We start from the raw sequence: 15017 nt of genomic DNA, 5'->3' as shown, positions 1-15017 counted from the left end.
GGGGGGGGGGGACTCGGGGTCAGACATGCACTTCTTGAAGGTCACGGCGTTCTCCCGGATGTACTCCATGCGGCGCGCGCGGGCCCAGCTGCTGGGAGAGGAGAGCCTGCAGCTGGGCCCGCTCGATGGAGCCCAGCAGGATCATGGACTCTGAAGAGGAGGAGGAGGAGGAGACACACGTTACAGCAGGACCAAGGAGGAGGAGGAGGAGGAGACACACGTTACAGCAGGACCAAGGAGGAGGAGGAGGAGGAGGAGGAGGAGGAGGAGGGAGAGGAGGAGGAGGGAGAGGAGGAGGGAGAGGAGGAGGAGGGAGAGGAGGAGGGAGAGGAGGAGGAGGGAGAGGAGGAGGAGGGAGAGGAGGAGGGAGAGGAGGAGGAGGAGGAGGAGGAGGAGGAGGAGGAGGGAGAGGAGGAGGAGGAGGGAGAGGAGGAGGAGGAGGGAGAGGAGGAGGGAGAGGAGGAGGAGGGAGAGGAGGAGGGAGAGGAGGAGGAGGAGGAGGAGGGAGAGGAGGAGGAGACACACGTTACAGCAGGACCAAGGAGGAGGAGGAGGAGGAGGAGGAGGAGGAGGAGGAGGAGGAGGAGGAGGAGGGAGAGGAGGAGGAGGAGGAGGAGGAGGAGGAGGGAGAGGAGGAGGAGGAGGAGGAGGAGGAGGAGGAGGAGGAGGGGGGAGAGGAGGGGGGAGAGGAGGAGGGAGAGGAGGAGGAGGAGGGAGAGGAGGAGGAGGAGCAGGGAGGGGGTTGGCACCACCAGGACGGTAAAAGGTGGAGGACCAGCAGGATTGAAGGGGGGAAGAAATGTACAAGTGGGGGCCACATGTGTGTGTGTGTGTGGGGGGGGTAATGTGTATGCACATGCATATGAATTAGAATTAAAGGATTTACGCAACTCCATCCGCTCACATACAAATCGATATATTTACTGTGTGTGTGTGTGTGTGTGTGTGTGTGTGTGTGTGTGTGTGCGTGCGTGTCAGAAAGAGGGTGTTTGTTTTAAGTAATTGCCTTTGTGACAGGACGTGATTATGTGTTTGGTTAAATGCTGCAGCTAATTGTTCCAGCATGATTGCATAATTGAGACGCTCTTGGAATATCAAATGGACGTTGAGCGGAACGGTGCAGAAGACTGCGTCAGCCCACCCAGGGACTAAAGGGAACACAATCAAAACACAAACAACAGGAACCACCAAGGACAAAGGCAGAGGCACACCGCGCAGCGCCACGGGAAGTGGCTTCTTTGGTTTGTGGGGGTTGTTTCTGCTGTCATACGCCTTCCTCTTATGAAAGACCGTACACCACCAGCTGTAAACGGCCCTGTACAGGAACACACGCGTTATGGACTTCATCAGGGGGGACCTTGAATCTTTGACAATTCATATTCGTCAAAGCTTTGTCTTTAACAGTCGAATCTCTGTTGTGGCAACTCTGCCCCAGCACCACGGCCCCGGGGCCCAGAGGGGAGGTGGTGGACGCTGTTTAGCACCAACACCCACCAGCCGACACCAGCCCGCTGAGGGGGGCTGACGGCCCTAATCAGCGCAGTAGAAAACACCTGCGGCCGAGGAACAGAAGGCCGGGTCCCGCTGGAAGGCGTTGTCATGCTTTCGCGGGGGGGGGGGGTGAGAGCTGGAAGCAGGAAGTGACCCGTGAAGCACCAGCACACTGGTCGGACGCAACGGCGCCCGGACGAAGCCCGACGCCCGCCCAGCAACCTCCCGGAGCGCGGGCGCTCCGACGGCGTCTCGGCGTGCAACGCCACGGGGATAACGACGGCCGGACGGGGACCAGTGGGTCGTTGGGGCGGCCCCACGCGTTTCCCTTGAATTTTGAAAATAATGCAGACTTGGGCTTAAAGCGGTCCCTGACGTGTGGTGGTCCAGAGACAGAAGCCGTTTCTCTATTTGCGTTCTCGTGTGTTCTCGTGTACTTGCGTTCTCAATAAACGTCATCAGTGGTAGCCCAAGCACTGTTCCAATTCCAAGTACGCGAGAATGCGAGTACTGTCGTAAAACCCGTGTGTGTTCTCGATGCGTTCTCGATGAGGCCGTTCTACCGAGGACGCATCGGAGGTGACTCGTGTGGACTTGGGACCGTTAAATATCCCAGAATGCATCATCGAGTCCGCTGCTGTTCCAATTGCAGGTGCGTCCTCGCGTTCTCTGAAGTCTGTACTTGAAAGTCCGGACTTGCCAAGTACATACTTCCAAGTCCGCGAGAACGTAGTCCGTGTACTTGGTATTGAGAAACGGCTAGAGACATTCTCAGGGCCGGGCCGCCACACTGTGTACAGAAAGAGTCTAACAGTGGAGCGTTCCACTGGAGGGCGGGGGTGCTGCGTGGCCCGTAGGTTCATAAGTTAATAGGGTTAGGGTTAGTGTTCTTTGTGGTGGTAGGGGATTGACTGGCTCTTCTGTGTGCCTTATGCTGGGATGTATTCTTAGTTTGATAACCCCTCTGTGTAATGGCAGTGGCTCTATCCAGGCATTGTCATTTTGGACTAGAGCACGTTCTAGAGTAGACGAACGTTACAAATGTCAGGAAAAAGAGAAGCCAACTGATAACTTTGATTGTGTGTTTAAAGCAGGGGTCTTCAATGTTTTTAGGCCAAGGACCCCATAGCTGATAGAGGGACCCCCCACTACATATATTGTATAAAACGGTGTTAAATATTAAACTGGGCCTACAATAACATGTAGGACAACCTATAGGGTCATGTATAAACATGCCTTGTTATTGTGCATACAATAATAAGGCTTAGTAACAAAGCTCCACCCATTGTGGCTCACAAAATACCTAACTCACAATTATTTTGATCAGAGGTCCTGACTCGTTGCTATGAAGGTGCCAGATACTGATCTTACCGCAATGATTCATGGGTAGCCTGTCATCAATGTTGCATAAACGTAATATGTTAGTTACTGAAAATACACATTAACATGAATAATAACATGAATACACATTAACATAACTGTTATTGAATGCATATTTGAAAAAGTATATGTTGGATTCATGTTAATGTGTATTTAAAAAAAAATAATTTGAAGAATCATTTTGCGACCCCACTGCAGTGCCTCTGCGACCCCGAGGTTGAAGAGCCCTGGTTTAAAGAGCCCTGGTTTAAAGAGCCCTGGTTTAAAGAGCCCTGGTTTAAAGAGCCCTGGTTTAAAGAGCCCTGGTTTAAAGAGCCCTGGTTTAAAGAGCCCTGGTTTAAAGAGCCCTGGTTTAAAGAGCCCTGGTTTAAAGAGCCCTGGTTTAAAGAGCCCTGGTTTAAAGAGCCCTGGTTTAAAGAGCCCTGGTTTAAAGAGCCCTGGTTTAAACAGCCCTGGTTTAAAGAGCTCTGGTTTAAAGAGCCCTGGTTTAAAGAGCCCTGGTTTAAAGAGCCCTGGTTTAAAGAGCCCTGGTTTAAAGAGCCCTGGTTTAAAGAGCTCTGGTTTAAAGAGCCCTGGTTTAAAGAGCCCTGGTTTAAAGAGCCCTGGTTTAAAGAGCCCTGGTTTAAAGAGCCCTGGTTTAAAGAGCTCTGGTTTAAACAGCCCTGGTTTAAAGAGCCCTGGTTTAAAGAGCCCTGGTTTAAAGAGCCCTGGTTTAAAGAGCCCTGGTTTAAAGAGCCCTGGTTTAAAGAGCCCTGGTTTAAAGAGCCCTGGTTTAAAGTGTTTAAACCATGCTCAAGTCTCAACACATTAGCCATCATTGGGCTGCATATATAAAGTAATATTGTATATGATTTGTCCATTAGTTGGCTATGCTTAATCTTAGTGCAGGATACCCCTAGCCCAACACATAGCCTTACATAGGAAAGCTGCAAAATATAAAATGACGTTAGAATAGGGAAATAATGGCTGCACGCTGCAGTCCCCCAGTCAAAGTGGATGTGGTGCTGCCACTCTATACACTTAACAGAATCACAACGTCGCCCCATGCATTATTAACTAATGCTTAGGTTGAATTCAGGCTCAGCGTTGAGAATATCTTCAGAGCTGTGTGTGTGTGCATGTGTTTGTGTGGGTGTTTGCGTCTCTTTGTGTGTGTGTGTGTGTGTGTGTTTGCTTGTGTGTGTGTGTGTATGTATGTATGTATGTATGTATGTATGTATGTATGTATGTATGTATGTATGAGTGTGTGTGTGTGTGTGTGTGTGTGTGTGTGTGTGTGCGTGCGTGCGTGTGTGTGTGCGCGTGTGTGCGTGTGCGTGTGTGCGTGTGTGTGTGTGTGTGTGTGCGTGCGTGCGTGCGTGCGTGCGTGCGTGCGTGCGTGCGTGCGTGCGTGCGTGCGTGTGTGTGTGTGTGCGTGTGTGCGTGTGTGCGTCTCTCACCGGCAGACTCCACCAGTGCGAGGGTCTTGAGGTTCCCGGTGAGCAGGACGTTGTGGAGGTCTCGGTAGCAGCAGTTGAGGGTGATGTACCTGACGTCCCTCACCATGATGTCCTCCACGCGGATGTTGTACTTCCTGGGTGAGGACAGCGGGTGAGTGCGACAGGCAGACTACAAGCTGTATCAGATCAGTCACCACAGGGGGCGCCCTGCCGCCCGCCCGCAGCGAGCTGCACCCCTGATCCTTACCCCGCGCTGGGGTCCTTGTTAGTCTGAGGTTTCTGTGGGTGTGGCGGTGAGTCTAACATACAGTCTTACTGCCCCTTAACCGTTTGAAATATCACTCCCTAAACCTGGCCATGTGCTCACGTGAGACCAGGCACGTGGAGTCTGAAGTGCAAAAGGTAAAAAGAGGAGAAAGGAGAAGCAGCGCAGAGCAGCAGAGATCTGGTTAGCGATCGGTGTCTCTGAGCGATATCCGCTCTGCTTGTAGGGTCTGATCGGCCGCTAGAGAGCGCTCCTCTGCAGAGCGCTCCTCTGCAGAGCGGCCTGACCGGAGCAGGAGCGCTCCGGCAGGCCGTCTGTGGACGTGACACGGGTGCTAATCAGCTTCCAGGACGGCCGAGGCAGCCGCCTCCGTCTGCAAGATTAGCTGTGAAGCCCTCAGGAGGAACACCACAACACACTGACAACCCAGCCTCCCCTCCCTCCCTCCCTCCCTCCCTCCCTCAACTCCCCTAACTCCCCTCCCTCCCTCCCTCCCACCCCTTCGCATCACAAGCTTACCCAAAAACTAGGAGAAGAGAAACTTGTGGGATATGAGATTAGAGGAGAGGTAAAGAGGGAGGGGGAAGTGGGGAGGAGGGAGTGGGGAGGAGGGAGTGGGGAGGAGCGGTATGTTTGAGGAGATTAGGGGGATGAGAGGTGGGTAGCGAGGTAAAAAAAAAAAAACAGGGAACAGAGGTGGAGAAGAAGGCAAGATGGAATGATTGATCGAGGGGGGCGCGAGGTGTGTGTCTTTGTGTGCGTGAGGGGGGGCTTGTAACAGAATACAATGAAAAAGAAAAGCAATTCAATTTCAGCTTTGACTGGAGTCAAAAGCGCCCCCTTTCCAACCCACGCTGCATCCCATCCATCACTGCCCAGAGTACCGGTCCAGGGACGGGCGGCAACGGCGGCAACGCAGACTCAGCCGCGGCCACAGAGCCCGGGAGGGGGACGGCCGTGTGCTACTCAGCAGAAATGTATTGTTGTTCCCGGGGCAGAAACAGGTGTATGTGTATATGTGTGTGTGTGTGTGTATCTCTCTTTATTGATCTATCTAAAGCATTTGATACTGTGTACCATCATATTCTAATACAGCAACTTATTGATATAGTTTTTTCTGAGCATACTGTGGGATGGTTTGGCAAATACCTCACTGACAGAACTCAGGCTACTCAGTTTGATACAGTGCGTAAGGGAGTTCCCCAGGGCTCAGTTCTGGGACCACTTTTATTTACTTTATATATTAATAGCCTTGGACAAAATTTCCCAAATGCAGCTTTTCATTTCTATGTGGATGATAGTGTAATTTATTGTTGTGCATCCTCTCTCAGTAAGGCTTTTGAGTACATGCAAAGTGCTTTTGATAGAGTTCAGGCTCAGCTTTGTCAACTGAAGCTTGTTCTCAATACTGAAAAGACCAAACAAACCAAAATTTTCAAATTCCAAAAAGAAGGTGTTAAATCAGAAAATTTGGTGAAAAAGCTGAAATTAAAGTTAGGTTTCTACTTTAGGAACAAATCATGTTTTTCTATTGAGGCCAGATGACGTCTGGTTGAAGCTACCTTCTTGCCGATTCTTGATTATGATGATCTGTTGTACATGAATGCATCAGCTCACTGTCTACATATGTTGGACACTGTATCATGGAGCCTTGAGGTTTATTACAAACAGCAGAGCCTTATCTCACCACTGTACGTTGTATTCAAAAGTTAACTGGCCTTCTCTTTTAATGCAACATCTTAGTCACTGGTATGTTTTTATCTACAAGGTGATTTTAGGTCAACTCCCGTTATTTGTCATATGTCCCAGAAATGTGTCCCCCATGGGTTAGGGTCTCAGGACTTATGACTGGTGCTGAAGCACGGACAGAACTGGGAAAAAAGGCCTTTAAGGTTTTTGCACCATCTTCCTGGAATAACCTGCAGAAGACCTCAGACTCTCAGTGAATTTAAAGCTGTTGTAAAGAGTTTAACGTCGGACCCCATTGGAAATTGCAAATGTTTTAGTCAATGATCTTAATGTATTATCACTTAGTGGCACTTAGTATTGAACTTGTACTTTGTCGTGTTTTATTTTGAACTGTACTGCTGTCCATCTTGGCCAGGTCTCTCTTGTAAAATAGATTTTAATCTCAATGAGACTAACCTGGTTTAATAAAGGATATAATAAAAATAATAGTTGGCTGAAGCAGTAGTAAAGCTCAGTGGCCGGCCTCTCTCCACGGCCCAACACGGCCTTAGAAGGTGGGGTGGCGCCCGCGCTCCAGACCCCCACGCCCCAGACCCCCAGACCCCCACGCTCCAGACCCCAGACCTCCAGACCTCCAGACCTCCAGACCTCCAGACCCCCACGCTCCAGACCCCCACGCCCCAGACCCCCAGACCCCCACGCTCCAGACCCCAGACCTCCAGACCTCCAGACCTCCAGACCTCCAGACCCCCACGCTCCAGACCTCCAGACCTCCAGACCTCCAGACCTCCAGACCCCCACGCTCCAGACCCCAGACCTCCAGACCCCCACGCTCCAGACCTCCAGACCTCCAGACCTCCAGACCTCCAGACCCCCACGCTCCAGACCTCCAGACCTCCAGACCCCCACGCTCCAGACCCCCACGCTCCAGACCTCCAGACCTCCAGACCCCCACGCTCCAGACCCCCAGACCCCAGACCTCCAGACCTCCAGACCCCCACGCTCCAGACCTCCAGACCTCCAGACCTCCAGACCCCCACGCTCCAGACCCCCACGCTCCAGACCCCCACGCTCCAGACCTCCAGACCTCCAGACCTCCAGACCCCCACGCTCCAGACCTCCAGACCTCCAGACCCCCACGCTCCAGACCCCCAGACCCCAGACCTCCAGACCCCCACGCTCCAGACCTCCAGACCTCCAGACCCCCACGCTCCAGACCTCCAGACCCCCACGCTCCAGACCCCCACGCTCCAGACCTCCAGACCTCCAGACCCCCACGCTCCAGACCCCCAGACCCCAGACCTCCAGACCTCCAGACCCCCACGCTCCAGACCTCCAGACCTCCAGACCTCCAGACCCCCACGCTCCAGACCTCCAGACCTCCAGACCCCCACGCTCCAGACCCCCACGCTCCAGACCTCCAGACCTCCAGACCCCCACGCTCCAGACCCCCAGACCCCAGACCTCCAGACCTCCAGACCCCCACGCTCCAGACCTCCAGACCTCCAGACCTCCAGACCCCCACGCTCCAGACCTCCAGACCTCCAGACCTCCAGACCCCCACGCTCCAGACCCCAGACCTCCAGACCTCCAGACCCCCACGCCCCAGACCTCCAGACCCCCACGCTCCAGACCTCCAGACCCCCACGCTCCAGACCTCCAGACCTCCAGACCTCCAGACCCCCACGCCCCAGACCTCCAGACCTCCAGGCTCCAGACCCCAGACCTCCAGACCCCCACGCTCCAGACCCCCACGCCCCAGACCTCCAGACCTCCAGACCCCCACGCTCCAGACCCCCACGCCCCAGACCTCCAGACCCCAGACCTCCAGACCTCCAGACCCCCACGCTCCAGTCCCCCACGCCCCAGACCCCCAGACCCCAGACCTCCAGACCTCCAGACCCCCACGCTCCAGACCTCCAGACCTCCAGACCTCCAGACCCCCACGCTCCAGACCCCAGACCTCCAGACCTCCAGACCCCCACGCCCCAGACCTCCAGACCCCCACGCTCCAGACCTCCAGACCCCCACGCTCCAGACCTCCAGACCCCCACGCTCCAGACCTCCAGACCCCCACGCTCCAGACCTCCAGACCTCCAGGCTCCAGACCCCAGACCTCCAGACCCCCACGCTCCAGACCCCCACGCTCCAGACCCCAGACCTCCAGACCCCCACGCTCCAGACCCCAGACCTCCAGACCTCCAGACCCCAGACCTCCAGACCTCCAGACCCCAGACCCCAGACCTCCAGACCCCCAGACCCCCGCGCTCCAGACCTCCAGACCTCCAGACCCCCACGCTCCAGACCCCAGACCTCCAGACCCCCACGCTCCAGACCCCAGACCTCCAGGCTCCAGACCTCCAGACCTCCAGACCCCCGCGCTCCAGACCCCAGACCTCCAGACCTCCAGACCCCGCTCTCCTCCTGGGGGGGACTGAAGGGCCAGCGGCCCGTGAGGCCAGCGGCCCGTGAGACCAGCACTATTCCCCCCAGGAGCAGCCCTTTGCAGCTGATCAAACCGAATGCGTTTCAGTCTGACTGAACCCTCACTCCGTGTCCCCTCGCCGTCCCGGCTCACCCACCACTACGCGTTCGCTGGCAGCTGACACCCCACCCTTGTGTGTGTGATTTTGTGGCTGAGCATGCGTGTGTGTGTCTAGTGTGTGTTATAGGTACACACACTAGACCTAATACCTGCGTACACAGGCATGCATCATATCCATAGAAAGATATGGCAAAGATAATGGATATGGCAAATTGAATAACGCTCCATCTGTCTTCATTCCCAAGAAGAAGAAGAATTCAGCAGTGAGTCTGCGCGTGTGTATGTGAGTGAGTCTGCTCGTGTGTATGTGCGTGTCTGGTTGTGTGTATGTGAGTGTGTATGTGAGTGCGTCTGCTTGTGTGTATGTGCGTGTGTATGTGCATGTGTCTGCTTGTGTGTATGTGCATGTGTAACTGTGTGCGTGTGTGTGCGCATGTATGTGCATGTGTATGGGTGTGTGTAACTGTGTGTGTGTCTGCTTGTGTGTAGGTGCGTGTGTGTGCTTGTTTGTCAGAAGCAATAAAGGAGGATCTGGCTGTAATGATGGGGGAGGTAGGATGGTTTCCCCCACTGGGCTGTGACTACAGAGGGGTGACTGGGGGGGGGAGAGCTCTGCCCCTAATTGGACTTTATGAAGCGCCCAGAGACACACGACCACGCTGACACATGCACACAGCGGCGCCTGCCTCCTACACGCATGCACACTCACATGCACACTCACATGCACACTCACATGCACACTCACAAGCACACTCACATGCACACTCACAAGCACACTCACATGCACACTCACAAGCACACTCACATGCACACTCACAAGCACACTCACATGCACACTCACATGCACACTCACAAGCAGACCCACATGCACTCACATGCACACCCATAGCCACATGCTTCGCCCACACCTGTGGGCACTTGGTTGTAGTGAGGCCACTCTAAAGACATTGGTCATTAGAGGGGTGAATGAAGGCTAGGGAGTGTGTGTGTGCAGAGAACCTGTGTGTGTCTGTGTTAAGGACAGTGTTGGGCAAGTTACTTTAAAAAAGTAATTAGTTACAGTTACTGGTTACCTCTCCCAAAAAGTAAAGTAGTTACTCAGTTACAAATTATAAAAGTAACTTGTTACTGTGGAAAGTAACTATTGCGTTACACTCAAGTACATTAAATGCTCAAATGTATCAAATCATTTCAACCCCACCTCCACCTATCTTTAACGGAACTCAAAGTACATGTGCACGTTCATGTTCATGTTAATGCATGGAAGCATGCAATGCATTGAATCATGCAACATTGAAAGAATGTATGAATGACTTGACACCGACGTAGAGGCACTCTGTCCAGGGCATAATGTGCATTTCACCATTACACTCGTTCCTTTAATTTCTTGGAGGGAAAAGTAATGGCTATACTTCCATCTAAAGAAGGCTATTTTGGGATTATTTGGGCTCGCCATTCCTGTTTCTCGTTGACTCACATGTGACGTTGTGTGTCCGAATTTGTGTAAACATCACCCGTCCGACTACCTCTGATTGGCTTACCGTGACATGTTACTCTACCTCAGCCAATCGTTATAATTTATGCGATTGCCTAGTGCCCACTAACCAAGGAAGAACAGTAGAGACAGAGAGAGCTCTAGTTGGTCTGATGAAAAAACTCCTTCAGTTATAGTAACCTGCCACATTTTTTGGAAGAAACGGTAACAGCGTTATACTGATGGGAAGAGTAATCAAATAGATTACTCGTTACTGAAAAATGTAACGCCGTTAGTAATGCCGTTATTTATAACGCTGTTATAAAGTTATTTATAAAACGGGTGGCTTAAATCAAGCGATCTGATTGGTTCTCAACTGTTGTATATTGAGCGTATACACACAGCTATGACGCCCGTTCAGTTTACGGAGTTCAGTATCACTCCGCGCCTAACTTGAACTGTTGTTTATTTATATATAAAAGCGATAGCATAGTTCACTGAAGCCTAAAAACATGTTGATTGATGGAGGGGGTGGAAATGTTGTAAAGCAATAGGCACACGCTAAGTGAACTCGACAGTAGGCTAAATTGCCGGCGAACCGAGCTACCGTCTCTAGCCTTCTCTCTGAAGGACGCTACAGTGTGTTGCATAGCAACGTTGCTATGCAACACACTGTAGCGTCCTTCAGAGCTGTACACTTTGCAGGCAGCCAGGAGGGACTACTTTTTTGTATTCATTAAAAATAATGCTTTTCCGACTTTCTCGCTTTGCTTTTTCAAAATTGAGGGTGTCTATGACTTTAATTTCGCCATACTTACGTAACCGTTTTATAAAAGCAATAGATCACTTCAGTCAGTGGTATAATGACCGTATACCACAGCCTGTCATGATCTATTGCTTAATTATAACGCTGTTATAAATAACCAATATCAATCTTTCTATCCATCTATCTTTTGGAAGTCCAATATGTAAGGGATAATCACCAAGAGGCAGGGCAATAAACAGTTTGATATGCCCGGCTAGTGGACGGCTTACCGCCCGAGATGAAGTCGAGGGCGGTAACCTTCCACGACCCAGACATATCAAACTGTTTACTGCTCTGCCTTGAGGTGATTATCCCGTTTATTCTACTTCTTGCTTGCCAACATAATAAAACAATTCAAATACTTTAATAATTCAGCTTTTTCTTATTCGTATTGCATGCTTAATAAATGTATGCAAGTTAAAAGTATATTTTTCGCTAGAAATGTTATTAGAAACACGTTTAATGGTGAATCTGCCCTAAAATATTGCATTTCCCCGTCAGATAATAAAGACTACGTAAACATTTCACCAAATGCTGGGAGAACATCTCGCCCCCTGTTGGTGCTATTCCTCCATTCATTTAGATGGGCGGAAGAAAGCGTGCACTCTTCACGCTTTGGTCAGGCAAAGCGTGACACGTACACGCTTTGGGAGGTGGACCAACGTATCTATTTCACGCTTTGACGTGATACCGGGTTGATATATATACATGCATATTTATATATTTATTTATTTCGCTATATTTATTTATTTATTTATTATATACAGAGACCACCAGACCTCCTCGAAGCAACGAAGTCTATTCAATTCAAGATGGGTGCATGGGCAAGAATAGGGATATAGTGCCATACCGTCAATATGAATTTAATTCATATATATATATATATATATATATATATATATATATATATATATATATATATATACTGTATATATATATATGGTCATTTCACCTCACAGGATCCGTGTGAGACCAGGTTGACTCGGTCATTGAAACAGGGATATGTGTGTGTGCCACAGAATATGACGAAGTGTCCTTAACTTGCATTGGAGAAGATTCCGTGGGCATATCACGGACATATCAGTGACTCCATGAGGCCACCACGGATTTTGAGTTAAGTGTCCGTGGTCATTTCATGGATTCCTGTGAGACCAGGTTGTCAAGCCCCATGTCCCGCTTTGACCTGACCTGTTGAATAGCAGTAAAGACACTTTTATTCACACTCTGTGTTCAGCCTTACTCTGCGTCCAGCATTTGGGTCCACTCGCTCACTCCCCCATAACAAACCTTGTGTGGGTAGAAGTTACAGCTGTAGCTGTATAGTCACACACACCCTTTGTGATCTGGTCTATATGCTAGGTCCAATAGCAACTTCCCATTCCTCTCTATGCAACTTTACAAACTCTTATTATTGTAATTGCATTAGAGGTAATTATCCTGTAATAACAGAGTGGCCAGCCAAAAGGTCATGCTGCACATTCATCTGAACTCATCATTCTAACCACCGCAGATCTACTACTGTCATTACGCCCATGCTTTGGGGGCTCATCTCGGCACATTATTAGTGTCTTTGTGAGTGTGAGTGTGAATGTGTGTGTGTGTGTGTGTGTGTGTGTGTTCACATGACCACAAAGCAGTGAAGAGCAATGGGGGTGCCTGACGAGGAAAGGAGAAACGATGTGACGGCTAAGTGGAAACCTCAGGTAATGTCTGCTACTTGTCTATCCTTTTCCTCCTGACATTCTAACACACACAAGCACACATACACAGCCTCACACATGCACACACACATACACACACTTAATAAAAAGACACACACACAAGGTCTTAAAGATCAGAAAGATAGAAGAAGAAAGAAAGAAAGAACGAAGCAAAGAGAGAAGCAGGAAGCGCAGCATCAGACTCAGAGGTTTCTGCTCATCAACAGATGGAACGCAGCAACAGAAAAATGTGTTTTCAGCACTGCTGGTTGATTAATAGTTACCATTCAAGTAGAATCTGAGGTGGTAACTGTACCTCACAAGCAACCAAATGTTATATTACAGAGCCATTCAGATCTGCTTCTGTGTGGAGGAGGTCTGGCAGTGAATGCCAGGTTACTACGTATCCCCCTAACCCTAACCCTATCAGCCAATCGGAGGTCATGATGCAGAAGCCCCTCCTCTTGGGACAAACAGGGGTGTATCTCAAATAGGGATCAACCAATATGATCAATCAATATGGATTTTTTTTCCCGTGTTAGGATTTGTGTGGACGCCTGAAACGCAAACAATGATGTCATCACCCCCCCACCAGCTGGGCGACGTTAGAGTTGGGTTGAATTTATTATTGTTATTTTTTTGATTTGTATTATTTTAGTAGCTTTAAATACAGCCCCTTGGTAAATGTAATTACTACCTGTACATTAAAAAGTACTTCTGCTCAATCTAAAAGGTTTAACAACTGCTTTCTCCTCCTCGACTGTATGTTAGTATACCGCGCAGGCTTGATGCGCGCAGGCTTGATGCGCTCCACTTTTTTGTGGAGAGCCAGCGCCACACAGTGGCCTTGAATAAGTACTACAGCGTTTCTACAGCTCAATGCGTTTTCGCAATGAGCCCGTCTTTATGGAGATATTCCTGAAACGTATCAAAGGAAAATGGAGAGGAAAAGATCGTTTCATCCACGTGGACGGGGCCTAGGCTACTCGGGAGGGGGGTCTTAACATGATACAAAAAAGACGCTGAAATGGGTTTTGCAGAAATGAACAGTGTGAGAATAATAAGGGCTATTTCTAACATACAGACATGTGACCCTATTCTAGTAGTACCCCCAAATGCAATTATTAACGCTAAAAAAGCATGATATGGGGTCTTTAAAGATTTTTCGAATATTCCGGTAGCCCTTTGAACACTGGAGTCCAGTGTGAGGATACACATTACCCATCAACCCCCCGGCCACGGGACGTCGCTTTAGAAGGGTTTTAATAATCCACATTTAGCAGCTATTTCAACGCTCAAAAGAGTCCAAAAGACACCACAAAGCTCTTCCTAGTAATAGTAAGGTGTTGGTTATTTAGTCAGTAGCAGCATGTGATTTATCACCAGTTAAATCAGTCCTGCCGGGAAGTGGATTCAAAACGTTGCACAATGTGTCCACCACTTCTTTGTGATGAAGCCGGCCTACTCTCAAACCGTTTGTCCTGATTGAAGCTCTGCTGTAAACAAGTGGATCCCGGCCTGATCCCAACCAGCTGACGTTATAGCGCTGTCTCGCTTTATTTCAATCAAACATTTGTTTCACCAATTGAACATATTCAGCAATGAAAAGGAAGAGAACGATGAGTGGATATAAGGGTTCTGTAGCAGAACCACATGCTACTTTTTTGTGACTATTCGGAAATTTGCTTGGAAAACGTACGAATATCCAAAGCTTGAAACTGGCCAGCCCTGGTGGTCCCAGTACATACTGGTGGTGTCCCAGTACATACTGATGGTGTCCCAGTACATACTGATGGTGTCCCAGTACATACTGATGGTGTCCCAGTACATACTGGTGGTGTCCCAGTACATACTGGTGGTGTCCCAGTACATACTGGTGGTGTCCCAGTACTTACTCGTGGTGTCCCCAGCCCAGCTCGGGCAGGTAGGGCAGCTTCTTGATGCGGATGATGGAGTCGTAGAGGGAGGGCTGCAGGGACTGGGCCACGGCGTTGGCCAGGATCACCGCGATCATCACGGGCAGGATGTGGGAGATCTGGCCCGTCAGCTCGAACACGATGACCGCCGTGGACACCGTGTGGGTGACGGCCCCCGACAGAGCGGCTGCGCCTAGGGACAGAGGGGTCACTACAGCGGCCCAGTCCTCACACCCACTGATACAGTGGGAGGAGAACTGAGGGACTTTAGGTACAGCAACTGCTGAAGTTACACTATAGAACACAGTATATA

The 15017-nt window shown here is 50.3% G+C and overlaps 1 protein-coding gene across 1 annotated transcript in view; it reads right to left on the bottom strand.

Annotated features, from left to right (window-relative positions):
* LOC311342350 (chloride channel protein 2-like) overlaps positions 1 to 15017 on the bottom strand; it is a gene marked incomplete at its 3' end in the record, with an annotated part of 103820 nt that overhangs the window by 1160 nt on the left and 87643 nt on the right. Inside the window, 4 exon segments of the mRNA XM_084467198.1 lie at positions 14 to 81; positions 83 to 150; positions 4311 to 4444; positions 14684 to 14897. Of these exon segments, the coding sequence (XP_084323324.1) occupies positions 14 to 81; positions 83 to 150; positions 4311 to 4444; positions 14684 to 14897 (484 nt within the window).

Source organism: Micromesistius poutassou (assembly GCF_964030765.1).
Source record: "Micromesistius poutassou genome assembly, chromosome: 4".
NCBI classification, from domain to species: Eukaryota; Metazoa; Chordata; class Actinopteri; order Gadiformes; family Gadidae; genus Micromesistius; species Micromesistius poutassou.
Note: the sequence above shows the minus strand (reverse complement) of the source record. Positions and strands in the feature narration are given on the sequence as shown.